The sequence below is a fragment of the Camelus bactrianus genome, chromosome 25, assembly GCF_048773025.1.
Source record: "Camelus bactrianus isolate YW-2024 breed Bactrian camel chromosome 25, ASM4877302v1, whole genome shotgun sequence".
NCBI classification, from domain to species: Eukaryota; Metazoa; Chordata; class Mammalia; order Artiodactyla; family Camelidae; genus Camelus; species Camelus bactrianus.
In genome coordinates this window covers 31,937,797-31,961,523 of record NC_133563.1, presented here as the reverse complement: position 1 = coordinate 31,961,523, position 23,727 = coordinate 31,937,797, and the positions used below count along the sequence as shown (strand labels likewise).

General features: G+C 50.9%; 1 protein-coding gene across 1 annotated transcript in view; it reads right to left on the bottom strand.

The window, feature by feature from the left end:
• Positions 1 to 7,991: 7,991 nt before the first annotated feature.
• TG (thyroglobulin) overlaps positions 7,992 to 23,727 on the bottom strand; it is a 203,497-nt gene continuing 187,761 nt past the window's right edge. Inside the window, exons 46-48 of the mRNA XM_074353110.1 lie at positions 10,789 to 10,923; positions 9,234 to 9,424; positions 7,992 to 8,214 (exon numbers count right to left, since the gene is read on the bottom strand). Of these exons, the coding sequence (XP_074209211.1) occupies positions 8,096 to 8,214; positions 9,234 to 9,424; positions 10,789 to 10,923 (445 nt within the window). The 3' untranslated portion in view covers positions 7,992 to 8,095. The remainder of the gene's footprint in view (positions 8,215 to 9,233; positions 9,425 to 10,788; positions 10,924 to 23,727) is intronic.

Here is a 23,727-nt window from a genome sequence, read left to right as displayed (position 1 = left end):
CCAGAGGCCTCTGTCCCGTTCTTGTATGTAGACCCTGCCCCCGACCCCCACCCCTCATTTCAGGGGCAGTGACAGCTCGTTGAAACCTTCTCATGCTAGGAATCTCCACGCCCTCACCTTTCGCAGCATCTCTTCTGCCCCCAGGCACAGAAACTCCTTTGCTTTCAAGGCATCAAGTGATTAGACTGCCCCCTCAACTAGATACTCCAGAAATCTTCCTATATTAAGGTCCCTAACCTTAATCATATCTGCAAAGTCCCTTCTGGCATGTAACCACCTACACATAAGCTCCAGGTATCAGAGCATGGCCACATTTGCAGCACTGTTACTCAGTCTACCACACCTTACAGTGGATTTGGTTCCACCGTGAGAATTCTGTCCAATCTGGGGAACTCTGAGCTCTCCTTCATTCTTCTGAAAAACATTTATTGAGCACTCACTGTGTGTCGAGAACTTCCTAAGTCCTTGACATACAGAATGGAAAGGATGTGACTAGTAAGAGGAAAGCGTAAGAAACTGACTTCTGTCGAACATCTACTATGTGTCAGATGAAGTCACACATTTTCTCCAATGTTCAAGGGCATCCCATTGTACAGATAAGAAGACTGGGTCCGAGGGGCTCAGTAATGTGCCTAAGATCATCCAGCTTTTATGCTGCTCAGTGAGGACTCACTTCCTCTTTCCTTTCAGACCCTCCAGCTTCAAGACGCTCCGGACACTGGGACTGAGCCGTGGACCCTCCCCACCAGGGACCACTTCCCCCTTCCCCAGAGCTGGAGGCTGTCTGCATCTGTGACCTTACTGAGGGGCCCCAGGGGGATTCTGGAGGCCGCTGGAGCGGGGAGCCGGCTGGCCCGCGGTCCCTGACCTGGAAGCCCAGAATCTGTCTGCAGAAGTGAGGGGAGACGATGGCGCTGGGCAGGCTCCAGACCCTGAAGTCTCCTCTGATCGAATTTACATGTTCTGGGCTGTCCAGGTGCACTCCTTCCTCTTTCTGATGACCTCGTGTATTTATAGCTCATCCTTCAAAGGGTGACGAGCTGTGGGCTTCAGTCTTCAGACGGCAGACGTGTACAGGACCGGGAGCACATTGGGCGTTCGTGCTCGCTATTGAACAAAGTGAGAAGGCCATGACAAAACGCCAGAAAAAGTGAAATAAAGAGCCCTGCGGCATAAAAGCCTTTCATCTCCAGTTACTAATATTCTTTAGCAGGACAATCACCTCTCGAGCAGGGGCGTGTGCAGACGCTCTTATGTGCCGCTCGTCAGTGTGTACGAACTGATTTCACTGCTCACAGGGCCCTGAGAGGTGTGGCTCCGGCCACTCACTCCGCAAGTGCTCAGAGATGTTAAGTATCCTGTCCTAGGACACAGAGCAAGCAAGGTGCAGAGCCTGGGTTCAAAGGGGCAGGTGTGCCCTCTGCCAGCTCACAGCCAACCAGGCCACACAGAGACAGCAGCAAGGCCTCTGGGCCCCTGATTTTGTTGTAGTCCCACGACCCTGCACTGTCGGTCATTTTCGTCCTGTTTTACACGTAAACAAACCAAGGGAGGAGAAGGACGAGGACTTTGGATTCTGAGCGTTTCCACGCTGCCTTGTTCTTCTCTGGGACGTATCAGTCCAGGCACCCAGGCTGGTATCTGTGGTCACACTGACTTCCCACCTAAAGGGTCAGGCCTGTAGCTCCTGGGCCTGCTCCCCGCTGTTGGTGCAGGGATGGGGTGGGGTGGAGCGGGGGGCCTTCTTCTCTGTCCTGGTTTGCTGTTTTTTGTTCCCAGAACACCCTTCCCTGGCTCTTCCTGGAGTGGCTCCAGCTCCTCAGTGAGATACACACAGATGCCCTGTTTCTTGAGGGGGATTCAGGTGCCCTTCCTCCCTCCTCACCCCCACCTCGGGCCTGGCACACAGCTGGGCTCAAGGATGTCAGGGCACAGATGGACAAGGGCGAGGGGGGAGGTGGAGGGTTCATTCTGAGGGAGAGGAGACCGAATGAATTACAGTTTAAATCTAAAGAAACAGAGAGCATGAGAAGATCCCAAAAATTATCTTAGAGAAGGACCAGCAAAGGCCTTGGACATACTTTGGGCCCCACCTCCCCTTTCAAGGCAGACACACCACAGGCCAAACGGTACTCGACAGAGCCACAGACATTGGTCACTGGCCCCATGTTCATTGGTAAAGTCCCCTCACTTGTCTGTTTCCCCACTGTGACTCACTTTCCGACCTCGGAAAGGCCCAGAACGCGGGCTCACAGGCACGATCAGGACTGGGGTTGGGTAGGGGGGAAGGGGGCGGAGGGAGGGAAGGGGGCAGGGGGGCGGTGTCTGGGCATAACATGATGCACTCTCACTTTGGGGGCAGGAACCTGACCACCTGCCAGGGTGGAGGCAGGACCATCAAAGTAGAGGAGGATGGGCAGCCATGGGAGCCCTGGGAGGATGGGGAGCTGATGGGCAAAGAGCTCAGAATGGACCTGGGGCTTCCCCCGGCAGGTAGGGGGGACCCCAGCAGGACGGAGGCAGCTCCTGAACACAGAAGCTCACCAGGTATTTTCAGGCCTTAAGGGCTCCTGTGTGATTGTGGGACCAGCTGTGCTTTGGCTCCTGCAGAGACAGAGGGTGAGGGCCTAGAATAGCTCCCTGCAGGCCTAAGCTTTCTATGCTAGGCTTGTTTTATTTTTTGTTTTTGTTTTATTTTTTATCTATTTTAAAATTTCTAAATTTTTTTGAATTGAAGTATAGTCAGTTTACACCTCACATATCTAAGCTTTCTATGCCAGGCTTTTTAAAAAAATCTATTTAAAATTTTTTTTAATTGAAGTATAGTCAATTTACACGTTGTGTTAGTTTCTGGTGTACAGCATAGTGATGCAGTTGTGCATATATATTCCTTTTCATATTCTTTTTCATTATAGGCCATTACAAGGTATTGAATATAGTTCCCTGTGCCGTACGGTAGGACCTTGTTGTTTACCCGTGTTGTATGTAATAATGTGTACCTACAGTGGGCAGAAGACCTAAACAAACATTCCTCCAATGAAGACATACAGATGGCCAATAGATACGTAAAAAAATGCTCAGTATCACTAATTATCAGAGAAATGCAAATCAAAACTACAATGAGGTATTATCGTACACCGGTCAGGTTTATTTTTATTCCTCCTTTGCTCTCAGCCTGGGGCCACCTTTTTGGAGAACATTCTCCTGTCTGACTCAGGTGCCCCCTCTGGCTCCTGAAACCTCTGTTTTGTCTCCAACATCACACTCATTGCCCTGGGCTGAGACCTGCTGCTTGTTGGTCTGAGCCTCCCTCTGGACTCGGAGCTTCTTAAGCATCAAGACTATTCATCTTTGTATCTTTAGCACCAAGCAGATGGCCTGGTCCAAAGTGGGGAAAGAGCGGAACAAAAACATCTATTGGTAATGAAAACATCTTCCAACTATTATCCATCAATTTCTAATTAAGCAGGGCACTGATTTATCTTGCCTCGCGGGAGCCTCACAGCAGTGCCAGGAGAGTGATGAGTTGTCCACATTTTCCAGGTGAGGCTAATGCTTTGGTTGGTGGTGGTGGTGGGTTCTGTTGGGGTCATTCAGGGGGAGATCTGCTGACTCAGAACTCAGACTCTTGTCTGAATCCAAAAGCCGTATATTGTCCTGTCCTTAAGACGGCAATACCCGGACCTGGCTGAGACCCATTACGGGTGATACAGAAACATATTCATTCCTTGAATGAAAAAGACCGAGAGAAAAGGAGGGAGGAAGGAGAGGAGAAAGAGAGAGAGAGGAAGAGAAAGGAAAGTGACCATAAGCGTTGGATGAAACAAGAAGCTGCTCTATATAATTATGGTCTAAACAGAAATTGCTCCAAAACATAGCATGATTTTAAGAAGCTGACGGAGTATAGTAAAAGAGATGCTGTTTGATCTTGAGGCTACAAAGAGTCCTCTTTGAATGCCCACGGTTTGTATCACAGAGAGTGAAATTAGGACCCATAATTCTACCCCACGCCTCGTCCTATGAACAATATATATGAAGTCTTTAGCTGGTAAGTGACGTTAACTGGTGCTCAGTTGTGGCAAGTACCCTGGGGAACAAAGCACGCAAGGCTTAGGTTGCAGGACAAATGAATCTAAGAGCATGGACAGCAAAAAAGAAGAGATGGTGTGAGGATGCAAACATGCTCATCATTTAAGAACCAAGCCAGGGGTTGCTGGAAAATTGATAGAATAGGAAAATATATTGTTTAGATTGACAAAAGTATGCAAAAGAAGAAATAAGAATCACACTGTTACTGAGCTTTTGGAGGGGAGTGAGGAGGGGCTGCGTCAGGGGCAGGGTGGGGTGGGTGGGGGAAGTGAGCTAAATCTTCATTCATCTTTCTCAGCAGGAAATCAGCAGTCCTAGTATGAAGTTGATAATCTCAAATGAAAACCAACTCACACTGCCAGGAGTAACCAGGGCGGCCAGGGTCGGGGAGCCGAGGCGGGTGGGCCCGAGGGAAGATGAAGACTGCGAAGAAGAAGCTGGGAAAATGGGGTTATGACAGATGGAGGGGCTGAGGGAGGGAATTCCTTGGGCACAGAATTGAGATGTAGATTTATGGGCCCTACCTGAGACCTCTGTGTTCTCAAAAGTTTGGGAAGAGGAATGTGTTTTTCCCACGCTTCTCGCGGGACTTTCGCGTGCTCAGACCTGCGGTGGATCAATTGCTCAACAGCCTTGCACGGTCTGGGAGGAGCTGTCCCTTCTCCCCAGCTCTGGCGGGGACTCGGAGTCCCCGAGCACACGGGCTGGGGACTGGGGGACTTGCAGCCCTCTGACAACTTCCCTTTGAGAAAGTCACTTGCCTCACTCCCCTCTGTCTTTCTGGGTTGCTTCCAGCTAGGGAGGAAGCTGACTCAGGCTAATGCCAGGCTGAGGATGAATTTCTTCACTTCCTTTCCCGACTCCTGTCTCACTGATTGCCAGGGTCACTATGGGTCTCCTGGGGGGTACTGCCCCCTTGACCTCCTGACTGTTCCATGACCCTCACTTTGGTGCTGGGTGTTCTGTGACTTTCCTGCCCTTAGCAGAGCGAGGGAAAGTTATGACGTTATCGTGGCTGCCTGACAATGTTCAGGCTGGTCCAGCCCATCTGGGACCGAACAGGGTCTTGCAGGGGCATCTCCACAGTGCATGTGCTAAACCACGAGCTGGACCTGAGTCCCAGAAGCAGCCCCAGCAGGGCTGGCGGTGGGCCCCCAGCGGGCGCCTCTCAGCTCCTTCTTCAAGACGTGGGCTCTGGTCTTCTCCAGCTCCAATGGCCTGACTACTGCATGCGTCTCTGTGGCCGGACTTTTCTGAGAGCTATTCTAGGGCAAGAGTCAAGAGAGCCTGGTCGTTGGACCCTCTGATTTCCTGTCCCTGCCTTTCTCACAAGCTGGCTCATGCGTAAGAGCTGTCCCCAATTGGGTTAACTTTCCGGGCTCTGTGGACAGCACTTTGGTGTCTTCTGTTCACACGCATTAGCACTCTCCATCAGTGGGGCGAATCTGCAAAGTCGGCAGAATTACGATGACAGGATGTTAAAATGGGATGTTTTCTATCTCAGTTTTCAAAGGCTGAGAACGAGTAACAGGTGGCATCCGGTGCTGGGCCCTACAAAGGGGGTGGCCCCTGCCGGCTCTGCGAGCATTAGTCCATCACCCACCGCAAGCTTGTTAAAGAGCGAGAACAAGCCACTTCCCTGGCTGCTGATGGTGACTGTGGGGTTTGGATTTTGGATGGGACTGGACCTGTTATTGGGGAAACTACGGAGCCATGCCTGAGGTTTGCCTCAAGGGCAGGATAAATATACCCCTGAACAGGTACAACAGTGTATCAGGTTTTTATGGCTGCTGTAACAAATTACCACACATGTGTGGGCTTAAAACAACACAAATTTACATTTTACAGCTCTACAGATCAGCAAGCTGAGGGCTGACATCGAAGTGTCAGAAGCTGCTTTCCTTTCTTAGAGGTCCTTGGGAAGAATCCATTTCTTTACCTTTTCCAGCTTCTGGGGGCTTCTCACATCCCTGGGCTCAGGGCCCTTTCCTCCATCTTCAAAACCAGCAACGTTGGGCCAAGCGTTCACATTGCCATCTCTCATCCCCCGCACCACCACCACCCCACCACCGCCACCTCTGGATCTCCCAAGAGTGCCAAGCAGGACTGGGAAGGCAGCGTCCTGCATCCTGGTGCTGTCTCCCCTGCATTCTGTCTGAGCCCCCAGGTCCAGGAGCCTGATCCTGTGTTAAGGGAACCAGGAAGCACCAGGACCACGGCCTCCGCCATGAGGGCACGTGTGCTCACCTGATTTTATAGCCCACTCTGGGGACTGAAGGAATAAAGAGGTGGTTCAGGCCAACTCCAACTCTGGGCCAAACAAGAATGACCCCAAGGATGGGTAGAAGGGACCAACTTTCATGGTCTTGGGAACAAAAATGAATTATATGGCAGAAGAGACAGCTATTTACCCAATAACTGTCTCTCCATTTATCACTAACTGTACTTCAGCTTTGTTGGGATAGCAGTCTCCTTCTCTAGGGAGTAAGTCATGCCTGGTCTCATCAGATTATGGCAAGCTCAATCCCCATTGTCAGTGACTTAGTCTGACAGTGGGGACACAATTCCCTTCTAGACAATGAGATGTAAAGGGAAATCTGCTAGGAATTTCTGGGAAAGATTTTTTCCAAGAAAAGAAAGAGGCACTTGAAGGCAAGGCCCTTTGTACCTGCCCTGCTTGCTTCCAGCACAGGATGCTGTCAGGAGGGGATGTGATGTCTGGAGCTGTGGCAGTGTATCGTGTTAGTGAAGTGAGACATAATCCATGTGCTGAAGATAGCAGAGAGGAAGGCCACAAAGGGTCTGGGTCCTTGATGGGTCACCAAGCCATTGATAAATCTTGGGACCACTTGCCTCTGGGAATATCCTTTAGTTAAGGCACTGTACTTGGAACCATACTTACATGGAACCATCCTAGTGAAAAGAGCTTATAATGGAGGTTAGAGGTTACCTGGGGTTTTCAGTGATATCAGCAGGTTTTATAGGACACATGATGTGCCTATAGGCTTATTGGATGGCCAGAAAGTGCAAAAAAGCAGAGAAATCAGAAGACCTGAGTAGAACTCTAATCCTCTACCTTGTCCCTGTGTGAATTTAGGCACAACACAGCCTTTCCAACCTTCAGCTTCTATCTAGAAAATAGAGGCGATAGTTCCAACATATGAATATTCACTGACTTTTGAATTCAGATGAGATGATGTGTGTAAACACATCTCATGAGATGCTGTGCAAACGACAGATTGTTAACTGGCTCCACCTGCTTTGACTTTGGGTGACTTGTGTGAACGTATAATGGGGGGCAGAGAGAGAGATTTAAACAGAAAGTAACAGAAGATTTGTCTTCATTAAGTGTGTCCCTCAGGAGGGTGAAGGATGAAATCAGCTATTTATCTGGGAACCCAGGTCAACCAAAAGCCAGGTAATAATTCTGCATCCTTACCCCTACATCCTCTCATGCTCTACCGGGTCCTGTCAATTCTACTTCATAAAGGGTTCTTGGGTCCGTGCCTTCCCCCATCTCTACCCTCACTGCCCCCATTCAGAACTCAGTGTCTGTCGCTCAGAATATTGTCCCAGCCCAAGTTGGTCTCCTGCCTCCATTCTGGAGCCTTCACAAGAGCATTCTTTCTAATACACAGCTGAGACTCTGTCCCCTGGGGCCTGCCCTTGATCAATCCCCTTCCCTGTGTCACTGTAAATGTCTGTTTACCTGCCTTTCTTTCCTTCTGGAGGGCAGGGTCCTGGCCTCCCCAGCACCCAGCACAGAGGATGCTCCGTAAACATTTGTTGGAAGGAAACAGCAGCCTGGGATTCAAACCTCAGGAACAGTATTAAGATCTAATTTGGTGTCTCCCAAGGATTGCCCTGAATTAACAAATCTGAGTCACCAATGCTTCTCTGCTTGTAGACACTTTATTGAAAGTCAGGGGCTGTGTTGGAGAATAAGGTGCCAGGGTGGCAGCCTGGGGTGGGGCTGGCAGGGCGGGCGGGCGATCTCAGGGGCCGGTCACTTGCTGTAGCTCTTGGAGCCTAACTCTGGGAGACCCAGGAGGCCTTCTGTCAGCCCAGAGCCAGCCGGCTGGTCCTCCTCTTCACTCCCTGCTGACGGCCCTTCCTCGGCTTCATCTGAAACAGGAGAGGCAAGGCTGGTCCAACTTGGATCAGGACTTCTCCTCCCTTGTCCCTTTCCCTTTGGCCCCAAGAGACCCTAGCCTCTGATGGGAGTTCCCGACAAATGCCCTCCAGAAGGACATTTCTGGGGTGGGGCACCAGACTGGTCACACAGCTCTAGGGCTGTGCTAAGGGCACCATGGGACTTGGGATCATCAACAGAGAACCACGTGGCCTTGGAAGATAAAAGTACAGTTGAGAGTCTAAACCATATATTGAACAAGGTCACCTCCCTGCTTAGGGCGCCACTCCTACCTTCCCCATCTGCAGAGATCCTGTCATGGTGAAAACCTCAGCCCGAGTATCACCTCCTCCAGGAAGCCTTCCCAGACCCTCTGGGGAGAAGTGAGCCCTCCCTCCTTTGCTGTCTCACTAGTTTGGGGGCAGACTTCCATCACAGCACCAGGAAAGCTAGAGAACATTCACTGGCTTATGTCACTCACTCCCTGGCTCTTCTGGAAGCTTCATAAGGGCACTGTGCTGACCTCTATACTCCCAGAGCCTCATTATGATTCATTTTTCTGTCCTTAGTGCCTTTACAACAGGAAGTTCTCTTCAACAGGAAGAGGTGAAATTCCCACTTCTCCCCTGGCTAGAAACCTCTCTCCAGGATGCTTCACCCAGCCTCCCAGGGCAGCGAGCGTGAGGTCCACGATCTTGTCTCTCCTGCCCACGCCAATGTTGCAGGTGTCCCCCACTCAGCCCCCGCAGCCCTCCCACCCTGGTCCCCCCATGTTTTCTCTCTCTCCCCTTCCCATCCCACAGCAGAACAGGAAGTCATCAACAAGGAGGAGTGCCGCCCCACCCCTCCCGGCCAGACCTTGAACTCCTCATGGGAAAGGCAGTGACAATGGCACCCCGGTGACCTGCGGCTCCAGTGCACTCACATGGACCCAGGGCACAGCGAGCTCAGTGTGTGTGAGGACCGCCCTCCGCCCGGCCCCGCCTGGCCCCACCCGCTCCTGGCTCCCTACCTGCCGAGGCCCTCAGAGACCGGATGTACTTGGACCAGAAGGAGCAGTCGGCCTTTTTCAGGCCCTGCCGATTGGGGAGCAGGACACTGAGCTCCTTGTAGGTCTCTCCACCATCTCGGGGGACGAAGTCAGGCCAGGGGACGGCAAACTCAGGCGCCTTCCTGGAGAACTCGTGAGGGTAGTTGGGATTCCTGGGGAAACGAGAAGAAAGGAGCACCCAGGAGGGAACCCCATCTTTCCTTTCATCACCCAGGGTCCCTCCCCACTTGCGCGTGCTCTCTGAGGACCAAGCCCCACACCTGGCTCACCACCCTTACGTCATTTCTAGAGAAGACGTGAGCCCATGACCCAGTGGTGTTCCTTAGGACCCAGAGCTGCCCTTCTGGCTTTCTCAGTGCTCAGGAGGTCACCGTGTCCCTTTCGGTCCCGGTGTCCTTTCACCTGGGCACCACGGCCAGGGCCTGGAACACCTTGTTTGTCCAAGGCCTGCGCAGGAAGGTGGGCCTATGGCCGCCCAAACCTGCTGGCCACCTACAGGCCGACTCCCCCTTGAAGGGGATGTTGCGGCCTCTCAGACACCGGCTCCTTCCCACACTCGCAGCCCAGCCCCACCTCGCATCATGTCCCCCCACGGAGCCCACACACCAGAGACGACATCCACCAGACCAGGTCTGTTTCCCTCTGTGCACAGGCGCCTCTCCCAGGGCAGCTCCTCCTCGGCCAGCCTCAGTATCCTACCCCTCCTTTGAGGCCCAACTTCAAAGTCCCTTGCTCAGGGATATATTTTCTAAATCCCAAATGAAATGTCTTTCTGCTCAACTCCTACAACAAACTGTATGAAACTTAATTTTGTCCTGCTTTTAATTACAGTCGGGTTTTGTGTTTCAGACTGTCAGCAGTTCATAGCTGAACCATGATTTTTTTTAATCTTTTTCCTTCCCAGGGGGCCCAGCACTGCGCTAGGCGACCACTGCTGGACTGGCAGAAAGGGAGACGGGTGAACTGCAGGGAGGAAGGAAGGGCAGGAACCTGTTTTGGGAGTGAGGTCAGTGAGGGTGCTGGTTGGGCCAGGAGACGGGGGGGGGGGGAGGCCAGAGACAGACAGTGAGCACCTGGAGTGCCAGGACTTCCTTTGACCGTCTAAGACAGCGGTCCTTGATTTGGGGTGATTTTGTCTTCTGGGGGGCACTTGGAGATGTCTGATATATTTCAGTTCTCAAAACTGGAACAGGGGCGAGATGTTCCCTGTAGCTCGTGGGTAGAAGCCAGAGATACAGCTAAAGAGCCCAACCCAGCCCAGTGTCAACAGCGCCGGGGGCGAGAGCCCTGACCCAGAGCCAGCAAGGGTGCTTGCACAAGGGAGTGTGTGCGATCGGACCGCTCTTTACCAAGGCTCATCTGCGCAGAGGCAGTCCTGCCCAGCAGGGGGGCCTGCGCAGGGAGGCCAGCGGCAGGGACCAGAGGGTCTGCCCTTCAATGCGCCACACTGTAGCCTTGGCCTTCAGAAACGGGGAGGGGAAGCACACCGTAGCCTCCGGACACAGGGGCCACTCACCCCGATCGCACGAAGTTGGAAAAATACTGCATGATTTTCAGTGACAGGCTTTTCTCCTCCAGAGTGAACTGCCCCTCGTAGGCAGGGTGGAAGGGGAGCCCGAAGGCATGTTGAACATCTGCCAGGAACTCCAGGCTGGGAAAACACATGGGAAGAAGGAGCGAAAAACAAAGGAATAAATAAACTGCTGGGAGAACCCAAGGAGCCAAAACCCAGTATTCTTCCCCCAGCGGAGATTCTTCTCTCTTTGGATTTAGGACTCCTGCTTGGTGTTGGCTTAGCTGAGGTTCTGCTGGGCCCCTCGTACAATGGCCCCCTTGGGGCAGACCCACAGCATCTCTGGAGGTTGAAATCCCTTAACTCTCTGAACACAACACCTGTAAGCCATCTTCCAAGCGAATGTTCTTTTGACCCCATCCCAACCATGATACTAACAGTAGTAACTGAACGCTTGTTTGCTCTCAATAGCCTGTATTTCCAACCCCCTTCTCTGTGCTAGTCCTCGTCCATACATGGCCTGCTGTCTCCTAGATTCTGAAGGCTGACATTTATCCGTGGAACCAACCCCAGGGCACCCGGCACTTAGCTGGTCGATAATCTTCATGCCGTGACTGAGCTATCTGATGAGCAGCAGGCAGAACCGAATACGGATTTGGAAGCCAGATGAGTGGTTTGAAGGGACTGGGCTGGAGCTGGCATTGAGGGGACCGGCCAGGGGCACACAGGGCCCTGGGAGTGAGCACTGGAGGAAAGCTGGAAGGAGCTTTTCAGCCACATGGAAGAGAGTTTGGCTTTTCCCAGGGAGAAGTCTGGCCTCTGCCCTCTGGCATCTGAGAGGTAATCTGTGTCACACCCGGTATGAGTGTCTTTATTTAGAGCAAGGTTTGGCCACGCTGGACCTTCTGTAAATGTGGCCACACTCAACAGTCTTGGGGGGGGGGTTGGCTGTGCTTGTGACTTGGGGTGGGAGGGCTTTGGGTCACATGGTAACAGTCAACCTGGAGACTGAGATTAACCACAAGGGCAATCAGTCAATCACGCCTATGTAATGGGGCCCCGATAAAACCTCTGAACGTCAAGTTTGGGTGAGCCTCCCTGGTGGGCACCACTCTGTGTGCGTTGTCACCCGTCAATGCCCAGAGAGGAACCCCTCCTGACTCCACGAGCTTCGTGTTTGGACCCCTACTCCGCGTGCTGCAAGTTCTGTGCTCTGTCACTCCTCCTCTGTCTAATCTGTCTGCATCCTGAACCATGAGTACAGCCATTTCCGTGAGCTCTGTTAGTCTTTGTGGTGAATCATCAAACTGGAGGGTGGTTGGGGGAGCCCCCTGAATTTGCTCTTGGTGTCAGAAGTGAGCGTGGTCTTGTTGGAGACTCTCTGACCTTGTAATTGGCCCAATTTATCACAAGAGCCGATCTCTAATTTTGTAGACGAGGGAAATGAGGTCCAGAGAGGTCTCCTGACCTACTCTGAGACAGGAAGCAACTTGAACAGCTCAGTCGGACCAGGAATGTTGATAGGGAGCATGGTGCTAACATAGGGGGCCCCCGGGGTACCATCCCTGGGTCTTGGTTTCTCCATTTTCCAGCTGGATGACTTTTCAAAAACTGACCTCCCTGATTCCTTGCTTCGTCATCTATGGAATATGTCTATAAATACCTACTGCCCAGGGTTGTTGTGAAGTTCAATATAAGATGGTGTATGCAGTAGGTACTCAGAAGCGTGGCCCACTTCTTCCTCACGCATCATTCTACCTTCCGATGCAGGCATCCCTCTTTAGGGTAACAGCAGTGTCTCTGACCAAGGTGCAGAGAGCCACCAGTGATTCTCATCTGAGCTGGAATAATGGGCAGATATACCCAATGGACAGATATACCCAATGGACAGATGTTCTGGGAAATGGCTCAGACCAGATGGTTCCCACATAAGGCAGTTTGGACAGAGGTTAAATTACTATAAAGCAAGATGCGATGCTCCGTGAGCAGAGTGTGGCTCTAGCTCAGTGATTCATTGTGATGCTCAGAGAAGGGGAAAGGTGACCTTCAAGCTCAGGGAGGTAAAGCGGAACATTTCCAGCCCAGAAAGTGCCTTCTCTGTCATCTCTGCCCTACGCAGGCTGGGAACTATGGTGACTGACAGGCACAGGGCTGGGGCTTGATGCCAGGCATCTAGCTTAGCTGGCCTGGGGAATTCAGAGGGGCTCAAGAGCTGGAACTCCTCCTATGACCATAAGAATTATCAGCAGGTGTCCATGTGACTAGCAGCAGGGCCGAGAACAAACGACTTGCCACTGAGTCAACCAGCTGAGCCCCAGCCCTGTCACAACTGGTTGCTCGTGTAACTCTGGATGAGTCATTTGACTTCTCTGTGGCTGAGTTTCCTCATCATGCCATCCGGAGCAGGGCAGCCACTGCACGTGGAGGACAGCAACAGCAAACGTGATTACGGTTACTATGTATCAATATCGGCGCCTCGCTGGAAGGCGTGTAGAAGGGGTATGAGACCGTGTGAGCTGCACAGGACTCAGAGCACTCGGTGAGGACGGAGAGACTAATAGCCCCAAAGGGTGGTGTCTCTTTGCAACTGTTGTCAGGACCCCATCCTCTTAGTGAGGGTGGGAGCTTTATTTCACTCCTGAGACGGGAGCAGGAAGTGGCAGTGGCATCAGAATTTATAGGTCCTGGAGCCCCAAGAGCCATGTCCCTTGTCCAGAGCCGGAAGTCTCTGTGGTCAAGCTCAGAGCAGAGCCCAGAGTCTGCGGTCGCCAAGTTGGCCTGTTCACAGCTACCATTTCAGGAGCACCCATGACATGCCAAGGACTGTGGTAGGGCTGTGATGGACAACATTTGGGACCAGCTGGGAAGTAGCTGTATTATCTGCATAGTTTCCAGGAGAAGACCCAAGTCTCAGAGAGATGGAAAGCAGAAGAGCCAGGCCCCAAAGCTGTCTCCCAGGCCCCAAGCCTTGCTCTCCATCTACTCTTCCTCTGGGGGCAAGGGGGGTGGGGCTGAGGACCACTGCAGGGGATCAAAGCTCCAATGTCTCAGTGGTGTTTTAAAGGGAAAAGGAACACAAAACAAAATACACCAGGAAGACAGACACTGTAACAAGAGCATTAAAATCTCTCGCATCCCCCACACTTGGTAGTTCACAGATGGCCTTTGCCCTCATCTCGCAAGGGCCCTGTGAGCAGATATTGTTAGAGTGATTCATAGAGTTCTACCCTGGAGGAAACTGAGGCTCAAGAACGCCTCCAGCCCACCATTGTCTGCGACCCAAAGGTTACAGTGCACTGCTCTGGGAGAGGCCGGGCCTCGCAGCCCATCTGATCTGTTTCATTTGAGAGCCTGCTGTGTGTGCTTTGTTTTTTCCTTAGCAGGGCTGATCTTTATCAGGATGCTAGAGTTATTTCCAGCAGTTTAAGGCAGACACCTGGAGGGCAGGCAGGCAGTGGGAGCCTCAGAAGAGGGATTTGGGATCGGAGGACCAGGGCCTTAGTGAACCTGGGCCTGAGAGTCCTGGACCCTCGGGAGGAAAAAGGAGGGAACTGGACTCAGGATCAGCAGAGGGATACACAGAAGGACACTCCAGGGACTGACGAGGTAAAAGGAGGAACTCGCTGGCTGAGTGGCCGCAGTGCTAAAGGTTGGGGGCAGATGGGTCATGCCGACCAACCTGGCGTTTCTGCTCTGGACTGGCTTGCTCACTGAAGGCCATGCACCCCAGGCCTCTGGCAGTCGCATCAGCGCATGGTCCTGCTGCTTTCATTTGGCTTTTAGTTGTCATTTGATGTCTTTGAGAATAATCCTCCCACCAAACTTCCCTGAGACTTACTCGTCCTAACTCAGACCAGGTCGCATCTTCCATTGCCCCATGTGGACGCGGGGTCTAGGAGAGCCCCCCACCCAGGCTCGGCTCAAACCCCACTTCCACCACTGACTCTTGGGTTTTCTGTCTGTGAAATGGATCTGATCATCCCTGTTCAGCCTCCCACGTGGTATCACTGGATGCTCATAGACGGATGTGGATGGAAACCCCCCTAAAAAAGTACAAATTTCCATCCAAACAAGAGCTACTGTTGCTGGTGTTAGTGACATTTAGCCAGAGGGTGGGAAGTACTGACCAGCCACACAGGCCAAGGGCGAAGTGAGTGTGTGCTTCAGTTCCAGGATATGAATACAGTCCAGCGAGGGCAGTGACAGAACCCAGGATGTCAGGACAAGACTGTACTTGAGTCGTGTTTGCCAAATGCCTACTGTGTGCCATGGTCCGACTGTGTGCTGGGGACATCAGAGGAATGAGTGGGCCACCCTGTCATGGAGCTCACAGTCTAACAGGAAATGCAGATAAGCCAACATTGACAAAGAAATAAAGTGCTGTGAGCTGTGATAGATAAACAGGTATCAAATGACAGAATCATTTACAAAGCTTCATGAGAAGAGAGAGAAAAGCAATACCACTTGTTTCAGGCAAGGAGAAGGAGAGGGGTTTGTGGAAAGTCAGAAAGAAGAAATTATGGTTGACTTGTGCCTTGAAAGGTGGGTAGGGTTCTTTAGTGAGTGGGCCAAGCGGGGAGGGCTGTCTGGGCAGAGACTCAGGGCGAGTGAATCATGATGTGAGTTCTGTGCTTCCTACGGAGGGTGGGACGGGAGGGGTGGCTGGGCACGGAGGGGCGGGGACAGAATGGGGGCAGAGCTGCTGCTGCAGGTACAGAGTCCCCATGCTCTGGGCCTCCTGTAGCCTGTAAGTGCATCGGGCTGCCTGGGGAAAGGGGGATTTTTCCCAGTCCAGGGAAATCAGAAGTTTGGGACCACTCAAGCCAGTGTTCGCTAAGGTCCTGTAGCCTCTGGTTCTGTGAAAGGCGTGAAAACTGAGGCCAGAGGAGCTGAGGGCTCCATCCTAAGGAACCGGGGACATCGGCGGTTTCTTGGCAAGCCAGTCATGAGCTGCCTGTCTTTTGGAACCATTCCTGGAGCGGGGTGGGAAGAAAGACTAGAACTGAGAAATCGCAGGGTCGCTGTAATTATCCAGGAGAGACAAAGGTTGGTTCTTTATACACACATGTCCCCTGATACTCCCTTTCAGCCACCTTACTCATTTTCAGTCTGCTGTTGTGGATTTGCAGGGAGGCTAAGCCTGCATTCCAGCAAGTCAGAAGCCAAATCCACTTTTCGGACTATTCACATACAAGCTCCTGCCTTGAGCCCTGCTTCCGGTTCGAGGGGGGCCATTGGCATGGACACGGGGCTCATGAGGGAGCAGGACTGAGGTGGTGTCCCCACAGGAGTCCCCCTGATCCTTGGCCCTGCTGACACAGCGACCTGAGCTGGGGAGGGGGGTGAGCTGGGCTCCCCTCCCAGTGAGGAGAGGGAGTGGGTAGCATCCTTCTTGACATAAACGAGAGGCATGTTTGCCTTTCGGAGGTTGTCCTTTCACTGACAACGGCCTGAAGAGGCTTGGCTGGAGAGAGGCCCGTCGCTCCAGCCCATCTGGTCGGGCTGATTTGAGAGCCTGCTGTTCCCGAGATTTCTACCCCTGCTGCTCTGTCTGCAGGAGGAAGTTTGTTAACCTCATCCCCATAAACCATAACCCCCTTCTTATCTTTAGGCAGCATCTCTAGATCACTTCCTCCAAAGGAAATGAGGGGCAACTTGGAGGAATAAAAGCCCTCCTGCTTCCCAGGCTTTTTTTTTTTTTTTTTTTGAGGGGTTGTTAAATAACTTATGAATAGAATCCTACCAGGGTGCTTCTCTTCGGGCAAATCTAACAAGCCAAAGTTCAGATCCTGCCTATAAATTAATCGAGAAGTAATTATATGCATTGGCTTGTGTTTTACAAAAGGATTCACCGCACAGTACAGTCCCACTCTGGCCCCAAATGAAATACTTGCAATATATCCGGAACTCCCTAACGCCCACCAGCGCTCGATGATACACGGTTTGACGATACAGGCGAAGCTTTCAACGGACTTGCTGGATTAACCTGGACAGTGTGCTCCTTTCATCAGGCGTAACAAGTGTTGCTCAGAAAAGGCTGAATTTTCCTGGCCCAACACTGCTATTCTCACCAGGAAGTCATGTGTTTACCAAGAACCAACTGTGTTGTCTCTCACTTGTTGGTGCCAGTTAGGGTTCTTGTTAAAATTACAGAGCTAAATTAAACCTAGTACACATCATGTGGACGCCCCGCTTTTAAGAAACCAAAACTGGACATCATAGAGCAGGCATTATGGTTATGGCTTTGCACAAATTTCAAAGGAAGAACTCCAAACTCCAAACCTACTCAAACTTTTGACCCTGCACTGAGTAGCAAGCAGATGCATGTTCATATGCTTAGAGTTAAAATTAAATGTTTAAGGCATATACATACCTTATTCATTTTTCACAAGTTCCCAGTTGAGTTGACTTTTCTGAGTAACTAAATGATCATCACATTGGGCAACAGAGTTTCTATTCTACATTCTATTAGAAAAAACAAACAAACCCTGGTTTCTAGTGAGTTGCGTTTTGAATGTAAAAGAAAAGACCAATGTGCATTCTATGCAACCGGTCTTAAAAATTTCCAATGCCTTTCCATCACACTCAGATAAAATACTATCTCTGCCTGCCACAGCTTACAAACTCCTATGTGAACTGCAAGACCCTGTCTTTTTTCCCCATATCTTCAACTACCCTCCTTCTCTTCAGTAGACTCCAGCTCTCTGCCCTTCTTTATCCTCAAATATGTCAAGTCCTTTCCCTTTCTCCTTCCTAGTATAGTTATCTGAACGTATTCTGATTATTTAATGTGTGCATTGTCTGTTCTTTGCACTTTATCCCCAGACACTCATCAGCCCCACCTCCTGACTACAGTGTTAATCCCAAGAGGGCCTTCTCTGTCTTACCAGCTGCTCCATCTCTAAGATCTAGAAGAGAATTTGGGGCCTAGAAGACAGAAAGTATTTGTCGAATCAAAGAGGACGTACAGCACAGGTCCTTATACATCATGCGGTTGGCGCCAGTCCTGGAAAATGATTTACTCCCATCTTTACCGGGAAATAATCTCGCTAATCACACAGGATGTAGCCAGGCCAGTGGACCCAGTTCAAGAATTCAGTCACTTAATATTTTCTTTGGTTTGCTAATTCCAACTAATTCACCAAGACCATCAACTAGAAAGATAATATTTTGAATCTGGAATGTGAAAGGCCCCTGGAATGCACAGAAACATCTAGAGTGCAAAGGCAGTGGTGTACAAAACGTCTTGAGTCTGGACTTGATGGCTTTGTTTTTCCAGGGTTGGGACAACTTGTAAAGGAGGGCCATTACTACCTCTTTATTCACTCTGATTTTTTTTTCTTCTCAGAACCTTATTTTTCCTAAAAGGAACATAACCCCAACATTGACCATCTACAACACGCCAGGTGTTTAATGGGCATCGACTTGAATCTTCACACTATGGAGTAGGTGTGACTACACCCATTTTATGTAAAAGTGGGGCAGCCACATGATATGTACTAGATTTAATTTAGCTCTGTAATTATAATGAAAATTAAGATGCAGGAACTTGTTCAAATGCAGATAGGTGATAAATGGAAAAGATGGGATTAACACCCTAGTTTGTTTAACCTCCAAGAATGTGTTCTTTCACTATACTGAACTGCTTCTCCCTAAATTAAAGAGTGGTCCAACATCTCATATGGAGCCTGGACAGGTGTTTAATCCTGAGAGCCCTACCCTGCTACCCATTCAGAGTCGAGCCTCATCTCTCTGAAACGTCTTCTGCACCATTGAGATGTGGGAATGACATCTCAGGACTATGGGGACCAAGGACTTTGGAATAAGGACCTGAACACAGTACACAATTCTGGCATAATAGCTTACACACAGACTTGCGATAAATTTCCATGGGAATGATGAACTGGTACCACCCCCCAGGCATCTTAAAATGATGGGCCCCCACTTCCCCTCTGAAGGGGAACGGTACCCAGAAACCACTTTGCTCGTGGTTGCTTTCTTCCTGGGACTTGTTCGTTGCCAACGTGGGCTCTCCCAACTCCAAGCTGAATGAGTAGATCTACTGAGTGCCACCGTTATGCCAGGCAGTGAGCTAGGCCATTTGCAGGCTTTGTCTTATCTGATCCCACACACTCCTGTAAGTGTAAGTACTATTACTAGCTCCATCTACCGATAAGGAATTGAAGCTTAGTGAGGTCGTCACCTGCCAGAGACACACAGTAAGAGACAGTGACAGGTGGAGGCTCCTAAGGACAGGCAACATCAGAGAACACATCAGAGCTCCCTTGTGCACTTGCTGGGGCCTGGCTCATGGAGGCAGGTGCGGAAGGATCCCCCAAACCTGGGCTCCAGGGTCTGGGCATCCTTTGTTCATGAGTTGCAGAGAATACAATGGGGGCCCTTCCTGGAAAGACGCTTGGATGAGTGTGTCCTTTGGGAGGGGCTGGCTGGAGAGAAAGACATCAACTGTGGTCAACAAGATGGTGATGTTGGAAGGAAGGCCTGGAAAGGAGGAGGAGTCCCAGCAGAGCACGGGAAGCAGCGCCTATAGAGAAAGCTGGGCAAGAGAGAGAATGTCCATGATCTCAGGCCTGGAGGGGACAGCAGGCCAGGGCCCTGCCTGGTGTGTCCACACGAAAGAGCCCACCAGTCTCTCAGGTCATCTTTGTAACAGAAGCGCCAAATGCTCTGCTTCCAGGGTGCACTGAAGTCTGCCCATGGGGCTCTGCGGGGCCAGGGCAGCGTCTGGGGTGGGAGTCGGGGGATGAAGCACTGATTCCAGGATAAGGTCTGGGAAAGGGTCACTACTTCCCTTCAGGTGCTGACAGTGGCAACCCCTGTTTTAGGGGGTGCCAGCTGTGCCTCTCAACACAGGGCCATTTTAGCCCACAAGGGACAGTGGCCATGCCTGAGAACATTTTCAGTTGTTACAACGGGAAAGGTGCTTCTGGCACTGAGTGGGTGGAGGCCAGTGGTGCTGCTAAACAGCACAAAAGGCAGGGGACAGGCCCCCATCCCCCCCAAAAAAAGAATCATCCCGCCTGAAATGTCAGCAGTGCCCAAGGTGAGAAACCCTGGATTACAGTCATCCCGGAAAAGCCCTCTCCCGGAAACAGCAGGCTATAGATGGGAACCGCGGAGGGAACTGGCCCCAAATCTCCCCAGTGAGCAGAACTGAGCAAAAGAAAGTTGATAAGTTTTGCCCTTATATCGATAGCCTTGGTGATCAAAGCTGCCAGGTATTGTGTGCATGTGTGCAAACACACACACACACACACACACACTTTTGATGCAGGCACTATCTTCCTGAACCCTTCCAGCAGCCTTACGGGACACGCACTATTACTCTCACCATGTATAGGTGCAGATGCATGGAGGCTCAGAGTGGTTAAGCAACCTGTCCAAAGTTACACAGCTAGCAAGTGGGCTTAGCCATTGCAGGCACTCAAGAGGCTTTGGGTTGAAGTGGATACAATTGAAAGAAAACTGGAGACAGGGCAGGAGACAGGGTTTGGGTCCAGACTGCCATTTACTGACTCTGGGACTGGGACATAATCCCAGTCTGCTCTGGGATTTCGCTTCTTTATCTGTAAAATGAATTGGATGAAATCATACTGCATATCCCGTAATTCTTTGAATCTGGACCTTAAAATTGCACCTTCCTCTCGCACTGTGGATTTTAGTGTCTTTGTCTCCTCCCTCATTTGTTATGCCTATTCTTTCCTCAGAGGCTGGCCCTCAGTTTCAGAGATACAAGTCTCTTCTACAATCCAGGTGAGCAGTTAGAGAACCATGCTCTGCTGTGAGCGATTAACAAGAGTCTGTAAGAAAGTGGCAATTTATTGTGTTTTGTTCACCAGCTATGGCAGGAAAGCTAATATATGCTCACAGCAATGGAGGCATGAGACAGATGGCTGAAAACATAAGGCACGCACATATATTTTAAGTCTGTAGATTGGAGCCAGAAATAAATGAGAGGTGTGACAGCTCCAGGACAGAGTGAAAGAGATGTCTTTTCAGGCAGAAAAGATAAACCTGCCAACAATTAAATGGGTTAGTTTCTGTGATTCATTCATTGATTCAAGTATCTACTACATAGATGGCACCATATTACGGTCGTGGTGGGGAGAGGTGATGTATGCCCGGAAAGTTGTCAAGAATGCATTCCGGTGGACGAGAATAACAAGACATTCTTAGCACCTCCTGTTTGCTAGGCCTCATCCTATGTACAAATTAATTATCACCGTAAGTCTCTGAAGGAGGTACTGTTATTGTTACTCTCATTTTTCAGATTAAGAAACTGTCACCAGGGAGGTTAAGTGACTTGCCTTAGGTCCCTGAGCTAATGAGTCAAGACAGTCTTCTAAGAAGGCAGTTGGCTGAGAGTCCCTGCTCTAACCAGGACACTGTCTGCCTCTGTTCAGTTGGCCACATCTCTGCCTGTAAAATGTTTTAGTGGCTCTGAGTGTCTCCTTCCTCCAAAACTGATGGAATGTGAGAGTCAGAAGATGCCCTAAAGGTGACTGAGTTCAGTGGCTCTCTGTAGTTCTCTGAACTGCATGACCTTGAAATTTTACCTGAAGCTCGGTTAGGAGAGAGAGAAAGGGGCCAGGAGGCTGGGACCCTCGATCTTGCTCCCGTCTATACTTCCATTCAAGGAAAAAGGGAGAAATTTGGACCCACACAGTGGAAAGATCTTCATCTACAAGCCAAGAAATGCCTGGGGCCGCCAGAAGCCAGGAGAGAGGCCTGGAACAGATCCTCCCCTCGAGCCTCCAGAGGGAGCAGGGCCCTGCTGACCCCCTGACGTCAGACTCCCCGCCTCCAGGACTGAGACGACACACTTCTGTTGCTCTCAGCCGCCCCGCTTGCGGTACCTCATCTCGGCAGTCCTAGGAAACGGATACTGACTCTGGGTGGCATCACATGGACCCTTTTGCTATGTTTTACTTTGATTGTCTTTGTCCTCGCACAAGAGCAGCACTTCTCACTTGTTTGCCACTGCAGTACAATTTTGGAGTCCCAGAGTGTTCGCGCGTTTTGTGCTTTTGATGAACTTGGGGCAGGAGCATCACACCTTCTGCTCTAAGCTCTGTCTGCAAAGGGAGGGAGGCGGGACAACTAGATCGAAGAGCACGTGCCCCGGGCATGAATTCCTGAGAGCCCTGGTATTCGGGAGCTGCTGCCAAGACTCACTCTCCAGACGGCTTCCCACACTGGGCCTCGCTGGCTGTGGGCAGCCGCGGGGTGACCAGACCTCCTTTCATCTCTGCCCAGACCATCAGCTCTCTTCACCCTCCCTTCTCGCCCGAATACCTTCTTACCAGAGCCCTACTCTGGCATTCACTTTCCTTCCCACAACCTGGAGGCAGTTGCTTGAATCTAGGAAGTCAAGCAGGTTGAAATTATAAATAGTTCTAAGCAGAGAGACCACAGGCTTTGGTGGGAAGAGAATTCTGGGACTCCGAGAAGCTCTGAGTAGGTCACTGCTCTCTAACTGGCCACTACCTGTCCCTGGGGAGACTATGTGGAACTCCTTGACCCTCAGACTCTTTATCTGTAAAATAGAGATAGTCATTTCAATACCACTGACCTCACAAAGGTTGTGGATGTTTTGTGGTGCTTGAAATTGAATACCTAACAGGGAAAACCAGGTTAAAAAAATGAGTGCTTGCTCAGGGAAACTAGAATGTCTTGGAACCGTATTAGTTTCTTGTGGGTGCTGTAGCAAATTACCACAAACTTTGGTGGCTTAAGACAATAGAAATTTACTGTGTCCTGGTTCTGGAGACCAGTTCAAAACCGGTTTCACTGAGCCAAACTCCAGGTGTTGGCAGGGCCACCCTCCCTCCGGAGGCTCCAGGGGAGCAGCCCCTCCTCACTCCCCCAGCTCTGGGGGACACTGGTATTTCTTGGCCTGCGAGTACACCACTCAAATCTCTGCCTCCCCGGGCACACTGCCTGCTCTTCCTCTACATATGGCAAATCTCCCTCCACCTCTTTCTTATAAGGACACTTGTGGATGCATTTAGGACTTACTGGGCTAATTCAGGATAGTTTTCCCAAGTCAAGATCCTTAACTTAATCACATCTGCAAGCCCCCCTTTCCTTAGAAGATGACATTTCCAGCTTCTAGTGGTTAGGACCTGGGATCTTTAGGTGGCCATTATTCAGCCTACTGGATATTGCCAATTACAATGAGAAATTGTGCATGTTTGTAAGACTTTCTTTGATGTTGTTGCAAAGCAACACTGGTTAAATGGAATCATTTATGTCTCAGCTATTACCAATACCAACCCAGTGAGAGGAAACAATTAGCCTTATTTGGCAGATGAGGAAAATGATGATCAGAGAGGCAAAGGAACCTGCCCAAGGTTGCACAGCCGGCAAGCAGTGGCAAGCTCCACCTTCAGCTCTCAAGTTGGCTTTCTCACACCCCATCTCCCTGCTGCCCATAAAACAGACCAGGGATGTGGGTAATGGCTCTCCTTGCTTCACATGGCAGGCCTGGCTCCCACTCTTGTATGAAATGGAGCAACCATATTCCAGCATCTTTAAGAGACCTGACCCCCTCACATTCTATTATCTGTGGGTGCTATTGGAGCATCCAGACAACACTCCTCCAGGCTCTGAGTGGAGTATTAGGTCTTCCCAAAGGGGCTCCAATGTGAAGTGGCTGATCTGATGTCATTTGTGGGAATCACATCAGGTAACGTGGGAAGGTTCTGGCCCCTCCGGGAAGGGATCTGTGGTTTTCCAGCCCGGATGAACGGCTCAGGACTGTAAGGTCGTGAAGAAGTAGAACAGATGGTCCCACAGTCCTGCCTCCAGTGCCCTGGATGCCATGTGCCCCAGCGACCCTGGTCACATTGTCTCCCACTGGCCGAGACCAAATGTGTCCCCTGCCCCCACTCCTCTCTGTTCTTTGTTTAGCTGTCGGAG